Consider the following 12,403-nt stretch of genomic DNA (forward strand, 5'->3'; position numbering starts at 1 on the left):
GTGTGTGTGTGTGTGTGTGTGTGTGCTCCATTGTCTTGTACTCACTGTGGCATGAGAGATGGTGAGCATGCCCCCCTTCACTGAGCACTGCCTCCTCTGCCACACCTTCCTCAATCTGTGAAGAAGGAGGAGGAGGAGGGGGAGGGGGGAGCATTAGGATATTACTTATGTCTCTGTCTTCTGCGTGCACTTTGAATTTTAATGCAACACGAATGGCACTCTACGGCGTGTTGAAGTAATGGCCGTGTTCGCAGCTTACCCATCACTCTTCTTCAGCAGGTAGCCTTTCTTCTCGCTGCCAAACTCCTTGTTTCCCTGCAGCTGGTGCATGCTGTAGCCACCCTGTTTACTCTGCGAGTCCTGTGCGCGTCCACACAATGCGTGCACAAACACAAAATACCAAAGTTTAACACGCGGGGGGTGTACAGAGAAGCTGCTGAAGGACATGCAACACCGACACAGACACACAAACACACACACACACCACAAACTCAACCTCCACGTACCGCATCTCTCCTCACAACCAAAGTGCTAACAGGGAAATGAAACCTATAAAGGGCATGCTGCGAAGCCTCTAAAAGGCCAAACCACTCTACTGTCAAGCAGAACAGACAGATGCCAGCATGCTCAACATGCAACCCAGCACTTACTCTTCTAGACTTGATTCCAGACAAGCAGAAGGCAGAAGAGGGGGGAGATAGAGGAGAGAGGTGTGAAAGATCCAGCTCAAGTGAAGGCGGTGGGTGTGAAGGTAGTGTGCCGACTGCCCGGGTGCTATTCAAAACCACAATCCTGTGCTGTTTAACTCTCTAAGTGTGGTGCTTACCGTGTGTGTGTGTGCCATTAACAAGAAGAAGCCACAGGAAGCGTGAATTAAAAGTGAAAGACTGTTTGGATGGTGTCATGCAGGAAGGCGCGCTGGGAGAGTGAACGTGTGAAAACACACATACAGTGTCGAACTATGTTTATAAGTTAATTTGTGGGTTTTAAGAGTGTGATGGTTGCGTTAAGTCGGGGCAGTGAGTGGCTCTCCACTGAGCAGCCAGTGAGGCACAACACTGGTCACCAGCAAAGCCTACTACACACTGGCTACCAGCATGGTACAGCACTGGGCACTCGCTCTGTGCTGCAGGAGACAAGCTCCAAACCTGGTAGTGGCCAGAGTGAGAGGAGGTGTGTGCTTTGTAACAACATACATGTGTGGCACACGGCTCAACGCGGCTGGTGTGAGTGATTCAGACGTGTTCGGCCCCTATATGTCGGCACGTGGGCCGGCCGGCGTCTCAGCACGTGGCCTGCCTACCTCCTTCTGGTCCAGCTGGAGGGAGGACTTGATCAGATCCCGCAGGGCAGTCAGCTGCTTCTTCTCCTCGTCCTGAGTTTGTTTGATCTGAGGAGAACAAACGCAAAGAGTGAGGAAGAGATGCTGCGGCAGAACCGAGAGATCAACAGCTGTGTTTAAACGGAGCCATAAAATACATCTACACAGTTCCTATTACTTTGAAACTTCACGCTAGTGAAATAACATCTCAAAAACTGTTTAAGGTGTTGGATAAAAAAACAAAAAAGAGCAGGAGATCCACACACTGTACTGGTAGCTCCTAAGTGTCACATTATTTTGAGTGTGAGGATCTTCTGTCTGACTTTCAGGCGTTACCATCTTTGGATATGTGAGGTTTACTAGTTTCCGGGAGATTCTGAATCATGACAGTTGCTGCAGATGTGCTACTTTCCCTTAGAATAATACCTCCAGGAGCATTATATGCTGATAAAACTGCTGCTTCAGGGGAAAGCACAGCAGCACTGTAAATAACAAATGGTGGTGAGCAGCAATCAGCTCATCGAATTCAGCAAAGTTTGTGCTAAATTTGAGTTTTTATGACATCAGCATCCTCATCCTTGAGTTGGGATGTTTCTCGTCAAATCAATGTTATTGAGTACATTCAGAAAGAATATCAAGAAAACCACAGACACAGTGTGTACAAAACCACAGACACAACACGAGAGAAGGAGTAAAGATGTATTTACATTGTACAGATCGGCTGCCAGCTTCTCGATGTACTGCTTCAGCTTATCTGCTGTCTTCAAGCCATCTTGGAAGAAACTGGAGAACAAATAAAAAGGTACAGTACGCGTGAATCATCAACATTCACTGGAACAAATAAGAGAGACAAGGTGGCCATTTATTGCATATGACTAGTTTGCAGATGTCAGGTGTTGCACCGTGCTGCTTTTGGCCACTATGAAGGTCACACGGGGAGAGGGAGACTGCTGCAGTTTATGTTTAATGTATAGCTCGCCTCCTTCTGGCGCCGTTCGCTCTTGGCACAGAAATGGTAGCTGGCTGTGTCCACAGCAGATTTGCAGAGGCGCTTAGCACATCCTGAAATCCATCACGGGTCTGTCAGCGTTACACACCTCGATGCGGCGCCGCAGCCGCAAATCATCGCTAATGACCCTCCTTCTCTCCTCCTCCTCCAACTCCACCTCTCGCTTCCTCATTACTTCCTCGGTCACATCTCTCCGAGGCTTGTTTTCTTTTAATCTGTCCATCCGGGATCCCACATCTCTCCTCCCACTCCATCCAGCTCTCCCCGGAGAACTCAAGACCTTGCAGAATGTTATACTTTTAGTTGACGTTTTGCTGAACTATATAGTTATAAATGTGTTTACCATTACTTTGACCTTTTATCTAATAGGACATTCTGGTATACAGACCATTGTTAGTCATAATGATAACATTTTACCCAGAGAAAGAAATCCACTAGAAATCTCTGGCGCTGCAGCAACATCTGTTTAACCCTGCAGCTGTTTATTTGCCAAATTTAAATGACTAAATATATTTGTGTTAAATCTGTTTTCTATGGTACATTAGAGCATTTTACCTTACTGGCGGACTGCAGACAGTCTGAAGAGCCGCAATGCATTTTGGGGTGGTAAAGTATGTTCATTAACGTCTAAGAAATGATTGCTAATCTAGTATAGATTCAGGAATTTCTTGCATTTACAAACTTCACATACTGTCCAGTTGGACGGCACTACATACTCAACCTTATTCATACTTTATCATACTAGTAAGAGTCCATGTTTCCCTGAAATGTCCCTTTAATTGCCTCCTTAATATGTTGAATAAAGTGGTTCAAATGGAAAAAAAAAAGAAGTGGTTTTCTTCTTTCCGGCTCCGAAAACAATCCTACCCTCCCATCGATTGCTTTTATGCTTCTCATCCATCACCACCGGCGTTTTGATCCGCCAACGGCCAGGTTGAACAGATTAAACGGGGAGAGTGTTTTGTTTTGTGACAGGAACCTAGCAACGCTGAGAGAAAACGTGTCATTCTGTCGCAGGCCGCTGTGAGCTGTGGTTCTGGCACGGAGAACGCCCACTCATTTACCCACCAAACCCCACAGCTGTCAGAACATATCTGTATGATGACCTGTGCATATTTATGAGATATATATATATATATATATATATATATATATATATATATATATATATGAGATAGAAAAATTGCCATCAAGAGCTGCAAAGGAGGAGACAGATGCAACCATTTTCTTTGAAACGGGAGCTTCACACATTCGGGTTCAGGGGGATTAAGGTGGCACTTACTTGCACTGTGCGTGGTAATACTTAATCAGGTTCTGAAGGAGGTCCACTCCTTTCTTGGTCTTGATTTCATTTACTTTGATCAGGTACTGCAAAGCAAAGAGAAGTGCAGAGTTCAGCCAGGAGTTGAAAATCAGAGTGCGTTTAAAGGATGTTTTTTGGGGGTTTAATGAGGTGAAATGTGGCATGCTTCGCCGTAGACACTTTTGGTTAATCGCATCCGAGTGCTTCATGAAGGCTTTGATGTCGGAGCCAAGACTGCCTTGACACTGTGGGAGTGGGAGACCAGTCTGGTAAACAGCACAAAAGAAAACCATCCCGTCTGCCTTCATCTGAATACATTTTCTAAAAGGATGATGACAAATATTGCAAACATCCTCCAGTGTTTTGTGGACCGTACGCTCAGACTGGCTGTCTGAGGGATTCAAAACAAACGAGGATTCTTCAGACAGGACTCCCACCAAACAAAACCAATAAAGAACGATCCTAATCTGAGCTAATCCCGCAGCACGTCAATCCACAGAGATTTACAAAGAGTCACAGCGAAAGACCGTTTTCAACTCCGCGGCAAAATTTAATCTATTGCACAAAAGCTTCCTGAAGCTTGAAGTTTGTTCCTTAAATAGCGTGCGTGGATGTATGCGTGTTTGCGTACGCATGAGTGCATGTGTATGTCCGTATATATGTGTGTGCGAATGCTTGTGTTGTCCCTTTGTCTGGCTGACAGCGCCTGTTGGACGGGAGATTATCCACATTTTGTCTGAGCCCCTGTGTGGGTTCAGTGTTTTTCGGAGAGCGCCGTCGCATGTGCGTGTTTGCACTCTTTTGTGTGAATGAGCGGCGGCGAGGCTGCCGTTGTCTAGAGCGCCGCATAATGCGGGCCGGGCTGAGCCCTGCCTTTTTTCCTGCACTCCTTCAGTGGCAGCGTAGGAATGAAAAAGGGTGAGAGAGTGAGAGCGTTCCTGTAATCTGGTGATTGAGTAACATGGAGCGAGGGGTGGGGGGGGAGAGAGCGTGAGAGCGAGAGAGCGAGAGAGTGCACGCACACACAGAGAAATGAGGTTAAGTGGGATGAACAGATTGTACCACTGACTGCAGCAACTGTCCCACACATCAACAGCAGCGGCGACGCTGGTATTTCCAGCCGTGATGACTGTTGATTTTAGAAAGTCACTGCTGTTTGTGATTATTCAGCCTCCTTTTTTTTTTTTTTTTTTGATTGAAAGATGTACACCATGCTTAAAAATACAGATAAATCACACAGCTATGTCAGTTATACAACACAAAACTAGGTCAGATTAAACAAACGTGTCACGTGACAGAAGATATTCAATAAGAGATATAGATTAAATCATAAAAAAAGAACAGTGTATGTAATTTCTACATTGCCGTATGCAGCAACTATTTCCATTAACAATTCATCCCGGACAAAAATCCAATATTACCATTAAGCATATTGATGACTATGAGAGGCAAATTCATTAAACATTAAAAGGGATAGAAGCATGAAACACAGTAGCAAAATCTCCGACTGTTGACTTATTTATCTTGTCTCAGTGTATGTGTGTCACATGACACAATACTAAGGTAAGACGATGAGGGTTTAAACCCCTGTGACCCCACAAATTCCAATCAACAGCAATGACTATAGCAGCTGGTGGGTTATCTGGCTTTCCACACTCATTACGTCTAGCCTGAACGCAGACCTTTGCTTGGCCTGAATCTATCACATCACATGTATAGAAACAAGTGTGATCTCATAATAGAGACCCTTCAATGCTATTTCGGGGTGAACTCCTCAAACCGCAGAGTCATCTAACTACCGTTTACACTGAGGCTGGTTCAGTAACAACTGACCAAAACCACAAAGGCCTTTTGTGTCTCGTTGGACGTACCAACAGGGACTGTGCAGAGGACGACTGCAGTCCTATGGAGACGCTACAAATTAGCACCGTACTGTAAGCCAGAAAGCAAAGCTCTGCAAACGCCGAGAAGCAAGACTTAGTCAGCCAATGAAAGAGGAAGCCAGTGCTAATACAACGTGGGAGCTACAACTCGGTTTTTTGGCTCCAAGAAGCAACTGGAGGCGGGCTGCACAAATGGATAATACAGTGATATAAAGATCCAAAAGTTCATGTTCAAACTTGGAAAAACTAGCTTTCTCGCCTAGTGGTTGTGTACTTCCTGCCAACCAATCAAGTTGCAGTTTGCATCCATCTTTTTATCCTATAAGACGTGTGTGAATATGAATTCTTGAACCACGACCGTGACCTTTGACTACCAAAATCTGAGCAGTTCAGAAGATTCATAGTCTGACAATGAGTTATTATCAAGATGATGACAACATTATACCTGCTTAACCTCAGCATTTTAGCATCGTCAGTATGAGCATGGTAGCATGCTGCGGTTAGCATTCAGCTAAAACCACTGTTCTTCAAGTACAGCCTCCCAGAGCTGCTTCAGTGTCGTTCCCATCTGTTGTATTCTCATCTGCTCCCCTGGTTTCATGTTGCAGAAAACGATCCCTGTACATCATAACCTGCCTTAATCACCACCGGGTCTGTAGCCGAATGAGGACGTGAACACAGGTGGGAAATGTGGAGGAAGGAAACGTCTATGAGTCACTGCACGGGTCGGCATTGCAGCGTACTAAAGGACTGCAGCAAGTTCTGTAGTGAATAATTCACACAACCAACAGCAGTGCAACATCCATCGGACCATTATGTAATTTGAGTAAAAAAATCCTAACAGGATAAAACAGTGAACGAGGCGTAGGCGTCACCACCCACCACTAGAGAGGTTTTTGGCAGAGCGGAGTGAGCTCTAACAGTTTGTTCTGTTCCTCTCGGGCACATAAAGACCTCGCGTTTGTTTTACACTTCGTTCTAGCCGTCGCGTTTCTTTAAGTACTCGTCTTTGAGCGTTAATATTAAAGACGACTCAAACGGTGTCACAGCGTGCTGAGAAGCAAACACGTTTACTGGACCAGAGGAAGATCTGAACACACTTCAGACAAACAGTTTGACTGTTTAGTACCAGCTGCTTAATTATCATGACTTATACTCATCACGTGTTTAAGATGCTTTTCTAAATCATATTGATATACAATCAAGGTATGTACACAGCTTCATGAATGCTTTTGGGGCTGCTGCAATCCCTACATGTGAAACTGCACAAGTGTCGAAGATAGTCTATAAATTATTCAAATCATCCGAGAGGAAAAGTCATCCCAGGCTTAAAACCTCCTTTAAAAGCAGCTGGCAAAGAAGACTTTACATATAGGATTTTAATAAGTGGGTGTTCCTACCAAAAATAGCGCTGCGTTGGTGGGTTACTGTTGCTACGGAAGATGAAATACGGACCAGGAAGGTCAACTTTGGGTGACAGACACAATTTAAAGGCTCATCAGAAACTAAAATAATAGCATTTCACAAATCAGGTTATCATGATGAAAGTCTACCTCCATCTTGTTCATCTAACAACATCTAAAAATGCCAGAATCATAAGAAGAAAAAAGAAAAGTAATCTACCAGAAATGTGCGCCTGTATGTACAGTATAGTCAGAAGTTCTGCAAATAACGATTACTTTCATTTTCACTTTCACTTTCAATTCATTTGTTGATTACTTTCTCCATCGGAAATCAAATATCAAAGATATTCAGTTAATTATAATAGATGTTTAAAGGAACAAGAACATATTTCCTTTTAAAAAAAAAGTACTCCAACCAATTTATCGATTATCAAAGTAGTTGGCGAATAATTTAATAGTTGACAACTAATCGATTAAATCGATGCAGCTCTAAGACATTAGAAGACATCAAGAAGACATTATATTAAGCTGCTGAGGTTGTCTGCCCACAACCGAACATAACTTAATGGTAATTTTGTGATTTTTAATGAGACAGCAGCATAAAAGAGGATGTTTGGACAGCACACAATGCTGTGTTGTGGGGATTTAACCTTTGACCTCACTAACTGCTGGAGCGCACTGATGCCCGTTTACTGCTGCGAAACAAATCCAAAAATGTCCTGTATCGTAGCTCCACTTTACGACCTACCTCGCACATCTGGAGCTGGAAGAGACGCCGCTCCTTCTCCATCTCCTCGGCGATCTCGGCCCCGGTGATCTCCGTGCGGATCATCCCGTGTTGCTTGGCGTGCTCTCGCTTTTCCTTCTCGATCTTTGTACTGGCACAGAGGAGAGGGCAAGTTTTTTACATCACGCATTGCAACACATTATCAACAGTGTTTGATCCATTATTCAGTACTCAGTAATGAGCTAGATGGTGCAAATGAGCGGGAATTACGCCAGCACACTTTAATCAACCACTTACAACTTGGCCTCGTAGTCCTTCCATGCTTTGTCGAAGGGCTTCTTTATATCCTGCAGAAACACATGGGGGGACAAGCATGAGCAAACTACAGAGAGGTCACCGCGGGGTCGGCAGAGTTGGATCGCAACCAGAGTTCCAACAAAACGCCTCACTCCGCTCACGATTTATGCCCTGGACGGCGCGCAACAACGCCCCTCCTTGTAGCCCCGAACATCATTGGTTCATGACCCAGTTACTCGCCACCCGCCTCCAGTGCAACACAAAGGCAGTGTTTACTTCTGCAAGATTTACAGTGTGAGCGTTTAAACAGAGAGCTTTCCCCCCCCGTCTCTCTGGTCCCTTCTGGCTTACACTCAACATACAGAGGTTATTAACACTGTGCTGATGATGCATGTATTTTCCCTGTCCTGCTGCTAAGCTCTGCCATGAGGGGGGGGGAGGAGGAGTCAAGAGATAGAAAAAATATATGTTTAACAGTAAATCTTACCCCTTTCACGCCTTTCAAATCGCCCTTCAGCAGCGAGTCCAGAGTGAAGATCACATTGTGGCTGAGGCTCTGGAGCTACGGGAGGACACACAGGGGGGTTATAATGTTGTCACGAGGAAACATATGATGACTAAGTGTAACGGCTGAACAAAGACGAGGCCAAACTGACAAACAAGTATGTCTGTGTCGCTGACCGATGATAAAACTCATTACTTGGTGCCATTGTTGTCAAATAAAACTATTAAAACGACATCAGAGACCCACGTCCTTACAGAGGGTGACATTTCCTGCATAATAATGAACACTGGTACTGTATAGAAAGTGGTTTCCATATAAACCACCCTGCTGCACGAAATAATCACGATGGCACTCAATGTGTGTTTAGCACAAGCTGTAAACGCGACACTGACATATTATCAACTCATAAAAATTGTTCTGGCAAACTGTTTACACATCCAGCAACTAAAGAGCAACATGACCATTCATTTGAAGTCTTATTTCCAGTCAACTAGCAAATATAAATGTCTCTTTAAGCTCTGATTTTGGTCTCCACCACCTCAGATAGGACACATTGTTGGTTTTTATACTTTTGATGGGATCCGTTGCCTATAAGCAATGGAGTAACGCTGGCCTTATCCTTTAATTAACCTACACTGCAGTGCAAAAACACTGACGAAATCAGCAACATAACAGCAAAAGTGCAAGTTAGTCTATTGGAGAATTAGCAAAAGCTTGTTGCCAACAGCTCGGGTTGCCACAGTTATGCTCAGCAGCTCTAACCATCAGGATCAGCAAGGTCACTTACAACAGTACTAAGCATTTAAGTCCCTGTTGTTAGCCAAGTCTACACAAACACACAGCAGCGGTCAAGCAAGAAAACTACGCTTAATGGGCGGTAATGTGCTTCTTAAGTGCCCGTCTTGCATATGGCCAACGTCAGAATCAATCCTCTACTGGCCGGCTGCCGGTGTGCTCCAACAGCCCATCCTGGAAGCAGTCACCGTGTCTTTCAGTGTAGGATTCTCAAAGAGAATACAAGCGACTGGGAAAAATGATGAAGAGCCAGCAACGTGGCCAAATTTGTCCACAAAATCCGTAAAAATTTAAGCCGATAAAACATGTAGGACATCTAGTAGAAGGGGCTATTCATCAATTCTCATTTTGGTGCACACAAATACCAGCAGGCCTCAGGGTGCCGTTATTGAATTCTAAAAGAACTCAATAAAATACTCGCAGTGGAAAAGATAAGAGTCAAGAGAGGGGGGAAAAAAGAGACACAAGGGGAGGAAATGAGAGGCGATAAATAAAACTTTTCTACCCTATGCAGGTAGCGCCAACAGGTGGGTGATTCGGGGAAGGTTTATGGACACACACACACTCAGACAGTTGTTCCTGGTGCTGCCAAGTGTATTTATGGAGTCTAATCTCGCTGTCAGCCACACAGGAAGAGAGCGAGAGAGCGGGGACCGGCTCTTCTTCCAACAACAATCACTCACAGAGGATTCAAACAGGACACATTATTCAACAGAAACGTCAGGGGAAATCCACGGCAGGCAGATAAGAGCCTTGACGGGGGGGGAAAAAAATACAAAGCTCCGAGACGGATACAGCCGCAGTCAGCTATCCTGTCCTGACTGTGATGACGAGTACGGCCGCGTCGGCAATTTTCACGCAGTTTAAAAAGTGTCTAGATTGATGAACGTGTGGGCACCTATCAGTGCATTTATTTAATGACTACATTCAAGAATAACTTCTTCCCTATATGGCCAACCTGAACGCTAATCCTAATTCTTGACCTAAACCTAAACCCAAATCCTAAACCACTTATAGAAGTGAAGGCAGGAAAAAATAACCTCTCTTTGGAGAATTTTCCTCTTTCTATCCATGCGAGGACAAGCGGGTGCACGAATGGAGTGCACTTTGAAGGACAGGCTATTCATTTTAAAGACATTAGGAGTGCTGGCGTGTTGCACTCACCAGGTTCTTCAGCAGGGCAGACAGCTCCTTGGTGAGGGAGGAGAACTTGACGAAAGCCGTTCCCAGGTCAGGGTTGTCCCGGCTGATGAAGTTGCTGCCGAATTTGTCCAGAGCCTGAGCGTAGTTCTCTTCATTCTGGACGTGGTCTGTGTTGGGAACAGGGAGGAAGAGGTATATTAAAAGGCAATAAAAGGACTACTTTGCATGAGCAAGCAAAATGTGTCCCGTAGGCCTGAATGTTGAAAACTGTCGAGTACCAAAGCTGGCATTACATGCCTGGTCAGATTTGTAATCTTGTTAGATAGTGGCTGTTTTTTCTGGTTGACCTCTACGGAGGTCACGTACAACTCTGACACAAATTACCAAAAAAAGCTTATCACAGCTGGAAGATACATTTACAAAAAGAATATTCTTATTCTTAAAAAAAGAGAGATGAGGATAAAGAAAATACTGTGATGAATATTTTTTTGTCAACAGCAACCGAGATGAAAACGCTGGGATCAAACGGGCTTATATAAATCTTCTAAGATCTCCCGGTGACGTTCATAATAACACAGATGTGGCAGAAACAGATCCTGTAACGCAAAATTCTTCTTTCATCAGTGCGGCAACACAAGGGACACAGCAACACAACACACATGACCTTAACCCGTGGTTGAGCTGCTCCACAGAGACTTTGTGTATAAATTGCGACTATAATGAGTCATCTACAAAGCAAGACGCGTGATTCTCCGGGTCTTTTAAACTCCGCCTTAGCAGCATCCATATGTCGCTACGTGAGAGACGGAGGGTGAGTGATGTTCAGTGAGGAGTCCTGAGGGAGGTCATAACCGGAAATATAAGCTGAAGGACAAAGAGGTCAGTGTCATCTGTGTGGTTTTGTCATTTTCTTCTCCGTTTTTTTAAACTACAATTAAAAAAATCCTACATATATCATAAATATATGAAAGGATTACTTAAATTCCTGTAATCAAACCCCTTTTAAGATTAAATTTATGATATTACTTCCAGTGATTACCGCTCTAATAGTGGCGGGGTCCACCATTCCAGAATCATTACTGTCTGTAGTTTTATCTCATTGATAACAGTCTCACAATGTACTGTTCAATCTCTTCACATCATATCTGAGCTGCATTAATATATTGCTGAGGCAAACCCAACATTTCCTTCCCCTCCTGCTTTCATTGCAGCATGAAATCAAGTCTCAGTTTCGGCAAAAAAGCGACTTATTGTTTGACTTCTTTATCAAAAAAATGCACGTTTGTTTGGCTGCCCTGTAAACAGTGACCAGATGCAAAGTTGCTGTTCAAAGAGTGCTTGCTGTTACCATCAGTCACCACAGGTGTCGCTAAATCAACCTGAATTTTCGGAGGATTGTGTGGGCGAGGAATTCATGACCTCTGTGTTTCTAAAATCCTAGCTATGGCCCTGAGTCTAACTACTCATTACATGTGCAAGATGCACAAACATCCCATTCTTATTTCTATTTTTAGACCGCATACAGTATACACAGACTATCGACTTAAGAGTTGTTACAGTTGCTTTCAGACTTTCTCATCCAAAGAGTCACAATGGGAGTAAGGTAAACTGCCTTTTTTCTGTGGAGAACAAACAAACGTTTTTGTGGGAGAGACATCTGAAACTGTCAATTTAGAGGGAGTAGCCTCCTCTCAAAAGTATCCAGTGGAAAATCACTGAGGATCCATGTCACAGCACAACAAGCAGAACTCAGGTGTTGGTTTCTGGAACAGCTTGAAAACACACACAAAACGCCATCTGTCCCACAAATGTTCCAGACACACACAAACAACAATCAATCCTATTTTCTTTATTAAAGATATTTAAGGAATCCTGGGCTCTCTTCGGAGGATAGTGTTTTTTGGAAAGGGTTGTGAGCGTGTTTATTTTAGAAACTCACCTTGTCCTGAATTGTAGATGGCCTTCACAGACTTCTTCACCTTCTGCAGGGAGGTTCGGTCCTGATCCAACGCCTGAG

At 44.1% G+C, this 12,403-nt stretch overlaps 1 protein-coding gene across 4 annotated transcripts in view; it reads right to left on the minus strand.

Moving 5' to 3' along the window:
- Positions 1–12,403, minus strand: part of asap1b (ArfGAP with SH3 domain, ankyrin repeat and PH domain 1b) — a 47,403-nt gene that overhangs the window by 17,862 nt on the left and 17,138 nt on the right. For all 4 annotated transcript variants that reach the window (XM_084033469.1, XM_084033472.1, XM_084033470.1 and 1 more), the window contains exons 2-11: positions 12,326–12,398; positions 10,408–10,553; positions 8,431–8,505; positions 7,944–7,993; positions 7,668–7,797; positions 3,613–3,698; positions 2,029–2,104; positions 1,304–1,390; positions 260–360; positions 46–115 (exon numbers count right to left, since the gene is read on the minus strand). In XM_084033469.1, coding sequence (XP_083889595.1) covers positions 46–115; positions 260–360; positions 1,304–1,390; positions 2,029–2,104; positions 3,613–3,698; positions 7,668–7,797; positions 7,944–7,993; positions 8,431–8,505; positions 10,408–10,553; positions 12,326–12,398 — 894 coding nt within the window. The remainder of the gene's footprint in view (positions 1–45; positions 116–259; positions 361–1,303; positions 1,391–2,028; positions 2,105–3,612; positions 3,699–7,667; positions 7,798–7,943; positions 7,994–8,430; positions 8,506–10,407; positions 10,554–12,325; positions 12,399–12,403) is intronic.

Source organism: Eutrigla gurnardus (assembly GCF_963514095.1).
Source record: "Eutrigla gurnardus genome assembly, chromosome: 18".
In the NCBI taxonomy this organism is placed as follows: domain Eukaryota; kingdom Metazoa; phylum Chordata; class Actinopteri; order Perciformes; family Triglidae; genus Eutrigla; species Eutrigla gurnardus.